This window comes from Hypanus sabinus, chromosome X2 (genome assembly GCF_030144855.1).
Source record: "Hypanus sabinus isolate sHypSab1 chromosome X2, sHypSab1.hap1, whole genome shotgun sequence".
Classification (NCBI taxonomy): Eukaryota; Metazoa; Chordata; class Chondrichthyes; order Myliobatiformes; family Dasyatidae; genus Hypanus; species Hypanus sabinus.
The window spans coordinates 12,603,517-12,621,011 of record NC_082739.1 but is presented as its reverse complement, the minus strand read 5'-3'; the positions used below and the strand labels follow the sequence as shown (position 1 = coordinate 12,621,011).

General features: G+C 43.5%; 1 protein-coding gene across 4 annotated transcripts in view; it reads right to left on the bottom strand.

Moving 5' to 3' along the window:
- Nucleotides 1-714: 714 nt before the first annotated feature.
- treh (trehalase (brush-border membrane glycoprotein)) overlaps nucleotides 715-17,495 on the bottom strand; it is a 51,252-nt gene continuing 34,471 nt past the window's right edge. Inside the window, exons 13-16 of one of the 4 annotated variants that reach the window (XM_059956964.1) lie at nucleotides 14,678-14,790; nucleotides 13,560-13,613; nucleotides 9,256-9,483; nucleotides 715-1,185 (exon numbers count right to left, since the gene is read on the bottom strand). In XM_059956964.1, the coding sequence (XP_059812947.1) occupies nucleotides 1,042-1,185; nucleotides 9,256-9,483; nucleotides 13,560-13,613; nucleotides 14,678-14,790 (539 nt within the window). In that variant the 3' untranslated portion in view covers nucleotides 715-1,041. Of the gene's footprint in view, nucleotides 1,186-8,765; nucleotides 9,488-13,559; nucleotides 13,614-14,677; nucleotides 14,791-17,495 lie in introns of those variants that run through there. The other 3 variants (XM_059956965.1, XM_059956963.1, XM_059956966.1) reach the window with 3 other exon arrangements.

Sequence of the window (17,495 nt, the reverse complement as noted above, 5' to 3'; positions counted from 1 at the left end):
CCCTTCCTACAACACAGAACCAGTTTGTAGCAACTAACAACTTGAGGTCTGAGGACCTCCGTCAGGTAGAGTTGACCATACCTGTCTAGCTACACAAGCCCGGGCAGTACGATATGGAGAGCAAGCTGTTACCCATGTCGCAAGCTCCCCCTCTCCATGCATCTTCTGAACCCAAAGGAACAGTAGGGACAGATGCAGTTTGGTACCAGCAGCAATGCAGGAATTGCCAGTCAGCATTGAATTCAATGTAGGCCTCCCGCTCCAGATTTTTCCCTTGGGGCTTATTCCCAAAGCCTTCCCCATGACTAAGTAGTGGTAGTTTGAGATCAGAGTTTTCTTTGTCCTAGATGAGCTGCTAACCATGGCTGACAAGCCCCCTCTGCCAAAAGCAACTGGTTTTAAAGGCACCAGTAACCTGCCTTTGCCTCTTCTCCTGTGAGTAGAAACAGTTCTGCTGGGCTTATTAACACATGAAGGCCAGGAGCTGGGCTTGGTTGTCAGAGGCTATTTGAGGCACATGCCATTGGGAGCATTAAAGAGGTAGTAGGAGCTTGTCCCCATTACCAGCCCCAGCTATAACAACCTTGAGGAACTACTTGAGGTCTAACATAGCATTATCTAGAACAGCTAGAATGTTCATACTTGGCCTTCAACAGTACAAAGTCATGTATCCTTGCACTGTATATTTACAAAAAGTGAACACTAGGCAATTCATTGTGATAATCTTATTGTTGTTTATGCACTTATTCCATACAATTGCAAATATTTCAAAGACAATTCAGGAAATTTTTGACAAGACAAAGCAACTTCACCAGCAAATTAAAGTTCAGCACAACATATTTAACATTTTTAATAGAAGGATAAAGATTAACTTTATTTGTCACACATACATTGAAACAGAGTGACTGATCAAATTTATCAGCAACCAAGCTGAATCCTTGACCAAACCCAGTTGTAACTATCTGTTGCTGATTGACAATCAAAATCAAAATAAGGCTTCTTTTTAAATATATATATATATATATATATATAATTCCCATTTTATTGGAGCTGAAGGAACAGAAAACAGATTGAGAATAAAGTGCAGAAGGAGAAGCTAGTCAACTCCATCACTCCTGATGTGAGCTGGTCTCCATACTCATCCAAGAGCTGCAAAACCACTCCATTCGTCCATCCGAATCCCACCTGAGGATGTAAAACAAGGTTAAACAGGAATCCAATTACTTGAACAGATCAGGGCTTTTCTCAGCTTTCTCATGTGATGGCTATAATGATCTCACCCACACTTCAAAAATGGAGTGTTAAGGAATCAGTGAGATGAAAGTTTTCTAATAATTAAATTAATCCCTAATGTGCAATAGAAGCATAAACTACAGACATTTTGATTTGATTTTAAAACAAATATGTGAACACATCTTCAGTTATCCAAATAGTTGGGATGGACTCAGCTGGCCAATGCATTTTTAGGAATTATGTGAATGCCTTGGGGGGGGGGGGGGGGAAACACAGGAAAGATTTACTAGAATCCCCTCTCCCTCCTCCCATGTAGAGGCTGGAATTCTCCCTGGAGCAGAAGTTGAAAGGATAACTGAAAGGTTGATTTCAGTAAGGTGAACAGAAGGAAATTGTTCCCAATATTGGATAAAGGATACAAATAAGGAATGCTTGTTTTTTCAAAAATAGCTCAGAAGTTAGGAATTAGAATCTAATGTTTTCACTGCCTTTACATGCAATGAATCAACTTCTTTGAAAAGGGGTTTTATTTATTTATTGAGATACAGCATGGCCTTTTGGGCCACATCGCACATCAATCCCTAATTACAGGACTATTTACAATGACTGATTAACCTACCAACCAGTAGATCTTTGGACTTGTGGTGAACTACATATACCTGTCTGGACATGCCCCCCCCCCCACCCCCCACTGACTGCTCCCGTGGCTCCTCCCACAGACCCCGGTATAAAGGCGATTGGAGCCTGAGCCCTGCCCTCAGTCTCCAGGATGTAGTGTGGTGGTCAATTGCTGCTTGTTCTTTCTTCCAGCCAATAAAAGCCTTTATCTCACCTCACGTCTCAGAGAGTTATTGATGGTGCATCAGGACTGTAGGAGGAAACCAGAACACCCAGAGGAAAGATACCCACACAGTTAACAGGGAGAACATATAAACTTCTTACAGGTAGTAGTGGGAATTGAACCCAAGTTGCCTGTATTGTAAAGTGCTCTGCAAACCACTACACTAACATGCCACCCTGAGAGAATTTTCAGAGATTTAGAGGAAATAAAAGCAGTGGTATGGAACAATATAGCAATAGATGAACAAGTATGACTCAATAGGCCAAATGGCTACTTTCTGCACCATATTTGGTACAATTATTCTTACTTCTTCACATACTCTAAATTGGCAAACTTCCAACATGTAGACTACATAGGAGCAGAATTAGGCCACTCAGCCCATCGAGTCTGCTCTGCCATTCCATCATGGCTGATTAATTTTCCCTCTCAACCCCATTCTCCTGCCTTCTCCCTGTAACCCTTGACACCCTTACTAATAAAGAACCTAACAACTTCTTTAAAATATACTCAATCACTTGGCTTCCACAGCCATCTGTGGCAAAGAATTCCATAGATTCACCACCCTCTGGCTGAAGAAATCCCTCCTCAATCTCTGTTCAAAGGGGACGTCCTTCTAATCTGAGGCTGTACCCTTTGGTCCTAGACTCCCCCACTATACGAAACATCCTCTGTATATCCACTCTATCTAAGCCTTTCAGTATTTGATAGGTTTTAATGAGATTCCCCCCTCATTCTTCTAAACCCCAGCGAGTGTAGACTCAGAGCCAAGCACTCCTTATACATTAACCTTTTCATTCTCAAAATCATTCTCATGAACCTCCTATGGACCCTATCCAATGCCAGGCCATCTTTTCTTAGGCAAGGATCCCAAAACCTCACAACACTTCAAGTGCAGTCTGACCAATGCCTTATAAAGCCCTAGCATCACATCATTGATCATATATTCTGGTCCTCTCAAAATGAACGCTAACATTACATATGTCTTCTTTACCACCAACTCAACCTTTAGGAAATCCTGCAGAAGGACTCCCAAGTGCTTTTGCACCTCAGATTTTAGAATTTTCTCCGTTTAGAAAATAGTCTACACCAGGGGTGGCCAACCTTTTACACGCCATGCATCAAATTTCTCACACACAAGTTTAGATACACCATACATCTCTTGTACCCCCATTCAATTCTTGTAAAAATATGTAAATATAGACATACTATTACATGATATTGATTTAATATAAAAACAATATTAACATTACTTACCTTAATGAGACTTTTAAAATATATTTTGTCTTCTTTTGATTTCTTACTTTTTCTTAATCACATATTCTTTCCGTAACTCAGACCCAAGCACAAGCTTCAGTTTTCCTTCTATTTCAGTCTGATGTTGTGTTTTATAGTGTCTATTAAGATTGTCTTCTATTATGTGAGAAAGTGTTTTCAACAAACAATGCACAATGGTTTTCCTGACGGACCCACTATAAACAAGAACTCATTTTCCCCACTGTTTTTCTTTTTTTTTAATTTTTATTTATTAAATTTTAGAAATTACAAAGAATAAATGTAATAGTAAAATAGTAAGAAAGATAATATTAACCCTCCCCCCCTTAACCCTTATCTAAAGAAAGAAGAGAAAGATTGCCTGTATATCGGAGGATCCACACATGCTCCATGGAGTTCAAAATAATTTTGATATTTATTTTTTACTTTCCCCAATTACTATAATTTTATCTTCAAAGGGCCTATGTATTTAATCCTATCTTTTGTAACCCAATCTCTCTTTAATTTCTTATGTTCTGTTTCTGTTAAATGTGTTTCTTGTAAAAAAAAAGCTATATCTCCTTTCATTTTCTTAATATATGTTAAAACTCTTTCTTTTCACAGGTCCATTAATTCCATTAACATTAAAACTTAAAAAATTAAGTAAATTAATCATTCATAGTACCTTGGGAATTCTTTAGAATTCCCCATGTTGCTATGAGTCTCTCCCCAATCATCCAGGCAAAGAAGAAGAAAAATAGAAAAAAGATAACTAATACACAAGAAAAAAAAACAAAATACCCCCCCACTAATGTTGCAAATAAAAAGAACACAACATTATCCCCCCCCCCCCATTTTACAGGTCATGGCAATCGCCATGATTGTACACGTGAAACTCGCAGCTATCGATCAGGAGCTCCCCCGCAAAAAAAAATATCAATAAAGAAAAGAAAAAAATAATAATTAATGACTCTACTCTCAATTAATACTCCTCGACCGGTTTTTTTTCTCTTATAAATGTCCATCAGGTCCAACCTTATTTCAGTCTTCATCATTAGTCCACTTCATTTCTATAATTCTTTAGTCCTCTTCATGGGCATCAGGTAATTCTTGTACAAATTCCTCCACTTTCCGGTAGTCAACGAAGAATCTTCTTCCTCCATTATCCAGGAAAATTATCAATTTTGCTGGATAGCTCAATAAAAATTTATAGCCCTTTTCCCATAAAGATTTTTTCACTGGATTAAATTCCTTCCACCTCTTCAACAGATTGTAGCTTATGTCTGGATAAAAAAAAACTCTTTTCACTTCTACTATCAATGGCCCATTTCTCTTTTTAGCACCTTGAGTAGCTGCCTTCAAGATCATTTCTTTATTTTGATACCTTAAACATTTTATCAAAATTGATCTCGGATTTTGATCTTGTTGAGGTCATGGTCTTAAAGCTCTATGTGCTCTTTCAATTTCAATTACTTGAGTTCCTTCTTTCATTTCCAAAATTTCCGGAATCCATTCTTGAAAGAATTTTATTGGATTTTCTCCCTCTGTACCTTCCATAAGACCAACAATTTTAATATTATTTCGTCTACTAGAGTTCTCAAGCGCATCCATTTTTTCCATCATCCGTTTTCTTTCTGCTGTCCAGGCAAGCTTATCGTATTCTATCTTTTCTATTCTTTCCGTGTTTTCTATTTTTACTTCCATCTCTAACTTTATTATCCATCTTCTTTTGTTCTTCCACCACATTGTCAAGTGTATTCTGTATGCTTCTTATATCTGTTCTTATAGCTTTAAATTCATTCGCCATATCTGTTCTTGCAGCTTTAAATTCATTCGCCATATCTGTTTTTATAACTTTTAATTCATTGATTATATATCAGGATATCTTTTGTGTCTCCTTTAATCTCTTCCTTCTTTTCTTCTGGATTTCCCAAAGAGTCTGTTTCAACTTCCGACTCACTTTCAATTTCACTTCCAACCGTAGTTGAAGCTTGTAGTTTTGTTAACATCTGTTCATGCATACTTTCGCGCATGCGTTGTACTTGCCGTTTCTTCTTATAGACCGCCGACATTGCTGCAACTTCTTTTCCCGCAACATCAGAAGTGCCATGCACTTCGTCGAGAGAAGATCCTACTTGAGTCCGAGGCTTCGCCAAGACGGCTAGGCCTTTTTCCCCGCCGATTTACGCAGTCTTCGAAGTAGTAACTTTCTTCTGTTTCAGTTTAGGAGCCATATCAAAAGATAATCCTGAGTTGCTTATAAGTAGTTTCTTATAGATATTTGTTAACTCTTCTTCATTTAAACCTTATTTCATTACTTTTTGCGAGGGAGCTGGAATCCCAGTCTCGACCCTACGTCATCACGTGACGTCCCCCCATTTTCCCCACTGTTCATTGAATTCATGCTTACTATCACTTTCTGATTTTCTTTTGCACTGTGATGGGTAACTGAATGTAAAAACAAGGCTTAATTTTTGAAAAAGTACAAAACTGCAAATGTTCACAAAGGACGAACAAAGCACAACTCCGTAGCGCACGAGTGTCAATTGTAAACTGACTGGCAAAAACCTGCGACGCACCACTGGTGCAGATGCCTGGCACCTCAGGATCAAACAAGTATCAAATGTGTATTGAACAGTTATGGAACAACTGCAGAACAAAAGTCCTTCTTTCCTAGTTTGACTCATTGAACATTTTTTTTTAAATTGAAAAGATTAATGTGGAAGAAGATGGCATTCGCCAAAAGATGTGCACGAAATAATAAAAAAAAATCACTAAAAGTAATTCTTTGCCCATTCTCCCTATCTGCCCAAGTCCGTCTGCAGATTACCTGCTTCCTCAATGTTGCCTGCCCCTCCACCCATCTTTGTATAGTCTGCAAACTTGGCCACAAAGCTATCAATTCTGTCATCCAAATCATTGACATAACATGAAAAGAAGCGGTCCTAATACTGACTCCTGCAGAATGCCACTAGTCTACGGCAGCCAACCAGAAATCCTGCTCTTCACCTCTTGCCAGTCAGCCAATCTTCCACCCATGCTAATATCTTTACTGCAATACCATGGACTCTCATCTTGCTAAGTGGCTTCATATGTGACACCTTGTGAAAGGCCTTCTGCAAATCCAAGTTAATATCATCCACTGACTCTCCTGCCTGTTATTTCTTCAAAGAATTCCAGCAGATTTGTCAGGCAAGATTTTCCCTTAAGGAAACCATGCTGACTTTATCACTTTATCACATGCCTTCAAGTACCCTGAAATCTCAAACTTAATAATAGATCCAACATCTTCCCAAAAACTGAAGTCAGGCTAACTGGCCTATAATTTCCTTTTTTTCTGCCTCCCTCACTACTTTAGGAGCAGAGCAACATTTGCGATTTTCTAATCCTCCAGAAACATTCCAGAATCCAGCAATTCTTGACATTATTCCTTATGCCTCCACAGTCTCTTCTGCTACCTCTTTCAGAGCATTGGGGTGAAGACCATCTGGTCCAGGTGACTTATCTACCTTCAGACCTCTCAGTTTCCCCAACACCTTCTCCTTCATAATAGCAATTACACACACTTCTGCCCCGACACTCTTGAATTTCTGCCATACTGCTGCTGTCTTACACAGTGAAGACTGACACAAAATACTTAATAATTTCTTTGCCCCAATTACTACCTCTCCAGTGTTATTTTCCAGTGGTCCGATATCCACTTTCATCTCTTTGACACCTCGGGTATCATTTGGTATCCTCTTTTATGCATGAACATAAGCTAACCAATAACTTAATCTTTTCTTACTTTATGATTTGTTTTAGTTGCTTTCTGTTGGATTTAAAAACCTTCCCAGTCTTCTAACTTCCCACTAACTTTTGTGTTAACTGATCCAGTTCTGGATGGTTAGATATTTGCTTTAATAAGTTATTAAGCTTAAGGCTTTGGTTTATGTTACAAACTCCATCCTGGTCACTGACACACATCTCGAATTGAAATAGAATATTTGTATTCTGATAAAGTGTCTTTGATCAGAAACATTAAATCAATTTTTCTTTCCCTGGATCTAGTCTGCACTACACAGTGCTTCTGATATAAAAAGAAAATGTTGCAATCATTCAGTGGATGGGGCAGCAAGGTAGTGTAGTGGTTAGCACGGTGCTGTACAGTACCGGTGACCTGGGTTCAATTCCCACCGTCTGTAATGAGTTTATACATTCTCCCTGTGACCACATAGGTCTCCTCCTGCATTTCAAGGATGCACACTTGGTAGGTTAATTGTTCCCCTTACTGAGGCTGGGAAGCGCAGCTCGAAGGGCCTGTATCTGCACTGTATCTCAATAAATAAATAAATAAATCATAGAGCTGTAATTTGAGAGATCCAACAGATAATTGTGCTTGCCTATTTCAAAACCTAACGCATCATCATGTGCTGCTATGAGCAAAATCCTTCCCATGCTCTCTCCAAATATCCACAACTCTCCAGTCAAGCAATGATCCCTCAAGCTCCACACAAGCAATCAAAAACTGGCTAGCTATAATCATTTTCTTTGGAAAAGATGAGACTGAGAGGAGATTAAATTGTGAACAAAATAATAAGGGGCCTAGAAAGGATGACTTTTACCCCATTGGCAGGGAAAATAAGTAGAGGACACAAATTTAAACCTAAAGAGTTAGAATTTTGAAGGTATTTGTCAGCCAGAGCCCAAGTCATAGCTGAGATAGAAGTCATAGTCTGAAAGGAGGAAACAGCACACTAGCTATGCATTTCAAAAGGTACTAGCAGGTACCAGCATGAGCTCTCAAAGAGCCATAACTTGGCCAAAGTCAAAAAGTGGGAAGTGGGACAAAAAGTTCCTTGTTTTGCTAGCATAGTCAATGGACCAAATGGCCACCCTCTGTACATCAAAACATGAAGATCTTACTTTGATTCAAATTAGTAACTTGCATCGAATCCTATTCACCTGTTGGACATGAACTCAATAGCTCACACTGGCTCCCAGCTAAGCAATGCTAATGAAAGGTGTGCTGTAAAGAAAATTTTATTGAATTATATCAGAAGAGCGAGACTTTTGATTTGTTCTCCAAATGGCAAGAAGAAAGGCAAGAAGAAATTTAATAGGGGATCATTAAGGATTTCTACAAGTAAAAGGTCTAACAACCACAGAAACAAAATAACTAATAAATGCAGGGAAGAGGATTTTTTTTGTTGAGGTGTAAATAGGGAATTGTACAGACTGGAATGATCTGGCTAAAACAGAAGCAAGTTCGTAACAATTTTCAAGGTGAATTGGTAAACTGAAATTCCACAGGGAAGGAGCAAGGTGCAATAGGGCTACAATAGCTCTTTGAAAAAGACTTGTACAGGCCAGATGGGCCTAATGCCTTTTCTGTATGGAATTCCTCCGGTGAAGTACTGGCACAGTGATGCACCATCAATAACTCACACTGAGACGCAAGGCGAGATATCGGCTTTTATTGACTGGAAGAAGGAACCAGGAGTGAGTGTCTATCATACAATGTCTTGGAGACTGAGGCCGAGCGTCAGGCCGCAGATCTCCTTTATACAGGGGCCTGTGGGAGGAGCCACAGGAGCAGTCAGCAGGGGCGTGTCCCGACAGGCACATAGTTCACCACATTCACCCCCCCTTCGTTTGAAAAAATCCTCATGTGGCGAAGTTTCTTACAAGTCAAGTCTATCAGGTGGTCGAATCTGTCGCTGCGATCTACGTAGCACCGGCTGTGACCGCATAGATGCCGGCAACATCGGTGATTGCACAGGGGACGGGGGTTGCGGGTGTTCTTGCCCACTAGGTGCCGGTGATCCCTCATGCATGTGCGAGGCGCCTGGTATAAATGCGTACGAAACGCCCGGTATACAAGTGTCGTGAGGAGTCTGTGTAGGGCCTGGTGAGCACGGTGTCAACTCTGGTGCAGGGTTCATAGTTACCGGAGAGCCTTCAGGGTAGTGGTCTGCTGCACCTGCGGGTGCCAGGTCGCGGATGGAGACCGTGTCCTCCCGCCCATCAGGTAAGACCACGTAAGCATACTGGGGGTTCGCATGTAGAAGGTGAACCCTCTCCACCAGCGGGGAGTACTTATTGCTCCTTACATGTTTCCGGAGCAGCACTGGCCCCGGGGACGTCAGCCAAACTGGTAGGGTGGTCCCAGTGACAGACTTCCTGGGAAAAGAGAATAGGCGTTCGTGAGGGGTGGCATTGGTGGACGTACATAACAGAGAGCGGATAGAGTGCAGTGCCTCAGGGAGGACCTCCTGCCATCGAGAGACCGGCAACCCTTTTGACTTGAGGGCTAAAAGTGTGGCCTTCCACACTGTGGCATTCTCCTGCTCCACCTGGCCATTACCCCAGGGATTATAACTCGTGGTCCGACTGGTAGCAATGCCCCTAGCTAGCAAGTACTGGCGCAGCTCCTCACTCATAAAGGAGGACCCTCTATCACTGTGGATATAGCAGGGATACCCGAACAGAGTGAAGAGCTGGCGCAGGGCTTTTATGACGGACGTGGCAGTGGTGTCGGGGCAGGGGATGGCAAAGGGGAACCGTGAGAACTCGTCGATAACACTGAGAAAATAGACATTGCGGTCAGTGGAGGGAAGGGGGCCCTTAAAGTCAACACTCAGGCGTTCAAAAGGGCGGGTGGCCTTGACAAGTTGTGCCGTGTCAGGACGGTAGAAGTGCGGTTTGCACTCGGCGCAAATTTGGCAGTCCCTGGTCATCGTCCTGATGTCCTCCAGGGAGTATGGCAGGTTCCGAGCTTTCACAAAATGGTAAAATCGGGTGACCCCCGGATGGCAAAGTTGTGCATGAAGGGCGTACAGCTGGTCGAGCTGTGTGCTAGCACATGTTCCCCGGGATAGGGCATCAGGGGGCTCATTGAGTCTGCCAGGCCGGTACAGGATATCATAGGAGTAGGTGGAGAGTTCTATCCTCCACCGCAAAATCTTATCATTTTTGATCTTGCCCCGCTGTTGGTTGCTGAACAGGAACGCAACCGAGCGCTGGTCGGTCAGCACGGTGAACCTTTTGCCAACAAGATAGTGCCTCCAGTGCCTAACAGCCTCCACTATGGCCTGGGCTTCTTTCTCCACCGCGGAGTGCCGAATTTCGGAGCCTTGGAGGGTGCGAGAAAAGAATGCTACTGGTCTGCCTTCCTGATTGAGGGTAGCAGCCAGAGCGAAATCGGAGGCATCACACTCCACTTGGAAGGGAGCGGTCTCGTCCACTGCATGCATCGTAGCTTTGGCAATGTCCGCTTTAATGCAGTTGAAGGCCGCGCAGGCCTCAGCAGAGAGGGGAAACGAGGTAGACTTGACCAGGGGGCAAGCCTTGTCTGCGTAATGGGGGACCCATTGGGCGGAATAGGAAAAAAAAACCCAGGCACCGTCTGAGGGCCTTGAGAGTGGTGGGAAGAGGGACCGTCGTATACCATAGTCACACTTTCGAGATGGCTCTGGAAGTCCAGCCCCAATAGCACAGGTGCGCACAGATTAGGCATGACCAGCAGCTCAAAGTTCCGATATTCTGTGCCTTGCACCACCAATGTCGCTACACAACCCGCCCGGATGTCTGTGGACTGCGACCCAGAGGCCAAATGGAACCTCCGACTTACCGGCCGCGTTGCGAGTCCGCAGCGTTGCACTGTGTCCGGGTGAATAAAACTCCCAGTGCTGCCCGTGTCAAACAGGCATCCAGTCCAGTGCCCCTCCACCTGGATGTCCATCATGGACCTTGCAAGCTGGTGTGGGGCGCTTTGGTCGAGGGTTACAGTGGCCAGAGACCCGGTCAGCATCGGAGGGCCGGGGGCGGGGCATGCTGACGTCGACAAAGATGGCCACTCACATCCGGGGTACCTGGTCAGCATCCGAGGGTCGGGGGCGGGGCGTGCTGACGTCGACAAAGATGGCCGCTCACATTCGGGGTACCCGGTAAGCATCGGAGGGTCGGGGGCGGGGCGTGCTGACGCCGGCAAAGATGGCCGCCCACATCCGGGCATGCAAGATGGCGGCCCCCATGTTTCACCCGCAGCGCTGCATTCCGCTCGAGGTTGAGACTTACAGACCTTGGCAAAGTGGCCCCGCTTTCCGCAGCTGGAGCAGGTCGCTTCTCGCGCTGGACAGCGTTGTTGAGGATGTTTCTTTTGGCCACAGAAATAACACACGGGCTTCTGACGGGCCACCGCCGTGGTCAGGGTCTGGGAGCTCGTGGAATCGCGACTGGCGGCGGCGTTGGCGAATTCGCTCCCGGGAGCCGGCGGTGGCGGGGTCTGAGGAGTCCACGGAACCTGCGGGAAATCGCGCAACTGGACTGCGTCGGCGTTATGCAGCGCAGCTTTTAGAGCATTGGCCGTCTCTATCGCCGAGCTTAAGGTAAGATCCGAGTTCTCCAGCAGCCGCTGGCGCATGTACACTGACCTCAGTCCCGTCACAAAGGCGTCTCGCACCAGCAGCTCCGCATGCTGTTCTGCCGTGAGCGTCTTGCAGTCGCAAGGTCGGATGAGTGTCTGTAGTGCTCGGAGAAACTCAGCACACGATTCGCCAGGCCGCTGTTGCCGGGTAGCTAAACGATGTCTTGCGTAGACGGTGTTCACCGGCCGCAGGTACTGTCTTTTGAGGGCGTCCAGTGCCCCATCGTAGGTCGGCAGGTCCCGGATAATGGAGTAAACTTTGGAGGAGACCCTCGAGAGTAGGATTCTGTGCATAACGGCGGGTTCAGTCGCACGAAGCTCCGCCAAGTACGATTGGAAGCATGCAAGCCAGTGTTCAAAAGCGAGAGCTGCGTCAGGGTCTTGAGGGTCCAAATCCAACCGGTCCGGACGCAAAACGGGTTCCATGTTTTAAAACTTCCAGTCAATAAAATTGATGCACCATCAATAACTCACACTGAGACGTAAGGCGAGATATCGGCTTTTATTGACTGGAAGAAGGAACCAGGAGTGAGTGTCTATCATACAATGTCTTGGAGACTGAGGCCGAGCGTCAGGCCGCAGATCTCCTTTATACAGGGGCCTGTGGGAGGAGCCACAGGAGCAGTCAGCAGGGGCGTGTCCCGACAGGCACATAGTTCACCACACACAGATAGTAGAGCTGCTGCCTTACTGCGCCAGCAGCTCAAATTTGATGATGGCCTTGGGTGCTGTCTGCATGGAATTTGCATGTTTTTGCTGTGATTGTGCCACTTTTCTCTCGATGCTCTGGCATCTTAAAGATGTGCAGCTTGGTAGGTTAATTCAACACTAATTTACTGCGTGCAGGAAGTAATGGAATTGTGGGGAAAATAGGGAGAATAGATTACTAATATGTCTGAACTCTGAGCCAATAATACTATGTTAAGTTGTGAATGGAAAACCATATATGGACAGTTTACAATGGCCAATAACCTACCAACCAGTACATCTTTAGATGTTCTATTAGAGAGAAATTCTCCAAGCTTGTAGTCTTTTGTAATTTAACATGTTCTTCATTGGACAATATTGCTTGTGGCTTAAACAGTCCTAGTTTTTTTAAATTTTTAAACATTTATTTCTCATAAGGCATTAGCGACACACAAAGTGCTGGAGGAATTCAGCAGATCAGACAGCATCTTCAGGCAGAGACTCTTCTTCAGGACTAAAAAGGGGGAAGACACCAGAATAAAAATGGTGGGGGGGGGGAAGGGAGGACAGCTAGAAGGTGATAGGTGAAGTCAGGTGGGTGGGAAAGGTCAAGGGCTGGAGAGGAAAGAATCTGATAGCAAAGGAGAGTGGACTGTAGGAGAAAGGGAGGGAGTAATAGGCAAGTGAGAAGCGGTCAGGGTGACGAATAAAGGATTGTGGGGGGGGGAATATTTTCTTTAAACCACAAGGAATCAATGGTCATGCCATCAGGATGGAGGCTACCCAGACAGAATACAACATGTTGCTCTTCCACCCTGAGGGTGGCATCATCTTGGCACAACAGGCAGCCATGGACTGACATGTTAGAACAGGAAGTGGAATCAGAATTCAAATGTTTAGCCACCAGGAAGTTCTACTTTGCCAACTGTTCATTCATTTCCACAGATGCTGTCTGACCTGCTGAGTTTCTCCAGCATTTTGTGTGAGTTGCTTTGGATTTCCAGCATCTGCAGACTTTCTCATGTTCGTGTATTTCTCATAGCTGCTGCTCAACTGGCTCTTGCAAAGGCTGTTTAGCATAACAGCTTTTTGAAAGAAGCTGAAAACGAGGAAGGAAGTTCAGAAAAAATGCTGACTGACCTGTACATCATATTCCCCACCTCCACCTGGTTGACTGTCACCATTCACATCATACTGAAAAACAAAAAGACAAATTGAGCCTGACAATGGCAAAGTCAATATTCCTTTACTTCTTAGATTGGTGTAGTGAGCCATCAGAAATTGCAGCAATTAACACTATATTGAATTATTGTCATCCAGGAAATAACCCAAACTCCTCATACCACACCAATCCTTAGAGGGGTCAGCAGTGGAAAGGGTGAGCAGCTTCAAGTTCCTGGACGTCAACATCTCAGAGGATCTATCCTGGGCCCAACACATTGATGCAATCATGAATGAGGAACACCAGCAGCTCTAATTCATTAGGATTTTGAAGAGATTCAGTATGTCACCAAAGCCTCTTGCACATTTCTATGTATGGTGGGGAGCATTCTCTCTGGCTGTATCATAGCCTGGTATGGAGTCTAATGCACAAGATTAAGAGAGGCTGGAGAGGGCTGTAAAGTCAATCAATTCCATCATAGCCACATGGACATCTTCAAGAGGAGGTACTGCAAAAAGACAGCATCCATCATCAAGGACACTCATCATCTGGGATATGCCTTCCTCTCATTACTACAGGAGAGATGGTACAAGAGCCTGAAGATCCACATTTAATGTCTTAGGAACAGCTTCCTTTCCCTGCCATCAAATTTCTGAAGGGTCTATGAGTCCCTGAACACTAGTTTGTTATTCCTTTGCTCTATTTATGCTTGTAATTTGCAGAGATTCTTAATGCTTCCACTGTACTGCTGCCATGAAACAAATTTCATGACATATGCCACTGATGATAAACCAGATTCTGATTTCTGATTATCTGCACCTCATCCCCACCCAAATTCAAACAAAAAGATACGATTCAGACAGATCTGCCCAGTCCAATTTTTCCATTCTTTGTGACAGAACACTGCGGAACTTGGAGATCTGATTTTGCACCTATCAGGAGCCATGGGACAGAAATGGAGTCTGCACCCAGCAGAGAAGAGCGAAAATGGTATACCACAGCACATTGAATAAGAGGAACAGTGTGCATACCTGCCCTACATAGGCATTTTGAGGGCAAGACTCGGTTGTTCAATTAAAGAAAAACTCAAACTCACCTTCTCATACATGGCTTGGTGCTTCTTGTACAAACCCCAGTTTGATTGAATCCACTTCTGGGCTTGTTGAAATGCAATTCTCTGACCCCTTTCTGATTCAGACTTTGCCAAACCTAAATAATTCAAAATGATAAAAGTTTATCATATGGCCATCCAGATCATTTGGCTTAAGATCCTTGCTTCACATATTCATGTTCAAATAATTTAGTACAGAATTAACACATTTTCCCCACAACTCATCTATCCTTTCTCCATCTATGCCAAACTTCTAATCTACCTCACTTTTCAAAATTAGTTATTGAAAATCCAAGATTATAAATCTGATGTATGATTCTTTGGGCTTTGTGCCATCTTGGATTCTCAGTCACCTTTTCAAAAGTTGCAGTTGTAATTTTCATTTTAATTTTCAAGTCCACAGGGATGGTCCCCCTTAGAATGAAAGCTATGTATGGTTCTTCAATTAAATATTGAAAAACCCAAAGCCAAAATGTCCATTGTCAAATACTCAGTACCCCTGTTACTAATTCCATCCCACCTTTGGCTCATTTCATGCTGAACCATAGCAACACATACAAAATGCTGGAGAAACTCAGTAGGAGGAACTCGAGAGCACAGGATATAACGGATGACTCCAACAGATCCACACGTGAAGTGTTGCCTAACCAACGACTGTTTGGGACTGTCCAGTGCTCTCCAGATTGAGACCCAATGTAAATTGGCCAACTGCTTTGTTGAGCACCTCCAGTTGATCTGGAGAAAGTGGAATTTCCCAGTGGCCAACCATTTTAATTCCTATCTCCATTCCAGTTCCAACATGTCAGTCCATGGCCTCCTCTTTTGTCACAATCAGGTCACTGTCAGGTTGGGGGGAGCAACACCATCTAGGTATGGTATGAACATTGATTTCTCCTTCCGATTAAGAAAAAAAATCCCTCTCCCTTCTCTCCTCCCTTACCTTTGGCCTCTTACCTCTTCTCTTCATCTGCCTATCCCCTCCTCCTTCCCTTTCTCCCATGGTCCACTCTCCTATCAGATTCTTTACTCTCCACCCGTTTACCGCTCACCTGACTTCACCTATCACCTTCTAGCTAATCCCCCTTCCCCTCCCCACACTTTTTAAAAATTCTGGTGTCTTACCCCTTCCTTTCCAGTCCTGAAGAAGCATGAAACAGCAACTGTTTATTATTTTCCATAAAGTGCTGGAGGAACTCAAGTCAGGCAGCATCTGTATGGGTTGGTCTAGATTTTCAGCATCTGCAAATCCTCAAGTTTCTGGTCACACTCATGTTTCAAGTGCTGCCTATTTCCACCTCTTCAACAATGTCCATCTCTGTCCTCACCTCAGCTTTTCAGCTACCAAAATATTCAATTTCTTTACAACCTCAAAGTTCAACCATCCTGTGAATCAAGTGACCACACATCCTGCACTTTTGATTAACACAATGTTGTCACCAATTAACTGGACTCTGATACTGATAACTTGCACTCATTACTCAATCACACTTTAACGGTTTTGTGCACAAGTCACAAGACCATAAGATATAGGAACAGAATTAGGCCATTTGGCTCATCACATCTGCTCCACCATTTCATCATGGCCAATCCAATTTTCCTCTCTTGCCCCCCACCCCCATCTCCTGCCTTCTCCCCATATCCCTTCATGCCCTGACCAGCACGAATCTATCAACATCTGGCTTAAATATACGAAATGACTTTGCTTCGCAACTGCCTGTAGCAAAGAATTACATGGATTCAACATTCTCTGGCTAAAGAAATTTCTCCTCATCTCTACTATTTTAAAAGGACACCCCTCTATTCAGAGACTGTGTTCCCTGGTCTTAGACTCTCCCACCATCGGAAACACCTTCTCCACATCCACTCTAATAAAGCCCTTCACCATTCAATAGGTTTCAAAGAGGTCATCCCTCATTCTGAATTCTAGTGAATTCAGGCCCAGAGCAACAAGCACACTTCATATGTCATTCAATCCAGGACTCTGTGAACCTCCTTTGAACCCTCTCAAGGAGAGCAGCATGGACCCAGTCACTAAACTGTTTTGAAATTGGATCAAAGAAATGCCAGTCTAAAACAGAATTGACTAGCAGATAGATATTGGCCAAAGAGTAACCTTGTACATATTCAAATACTTATTTGCATAATTAAGGACTATTCACACTACAATAATACATGTGTTAACAGGCAATAGAAACTACAAACAACCGATGTTATTTCTAACCCAAACTTCTTTGGAACGTGGCAAGAAGCCAGAGCACCCAGAGGAGACCCACACAGTCACAGGAGAATGTACAAACTCCTTATAGACAGTAGCGGAATTGAACCTGAGCCACTGGTGCTGTCATAGCTTTAGGCTAGCTGCTATGCTACTTTGCTGATCATCTCTCGACAATGACCTAGGGATCAAAATTTCTGGTAAGTAGGGCTTAGTGAGAGTGGGAATGACATTCAAAGCAGTGGACTTGGTTCTCCTGATATTTATTTGAAGGAAACTACTTTTTAAAAAAAGTATACAGGACTGCACAGGACAGGGCTCGCGAACAAAAGGGAATAACTACACTCACCTTCACTTGCCCCATCATTGAAATGTTCCCATAACTAATGATGTCACTTTAAGGACTCTTCATCTCATTATCTTTTGTTCAAAGTTCAAGTTCAAAGTACATTTATTATCAAAGTATACGTTAGACAATCTTTGTATTTATATTTGCACTTGCACAGTTTGTCGTCTTCTGCACTCTGGTTGATCTTTCATTGATCCTGTTACAGCTACTATTTTATAGATTTGCTGAGTATGCCCCCA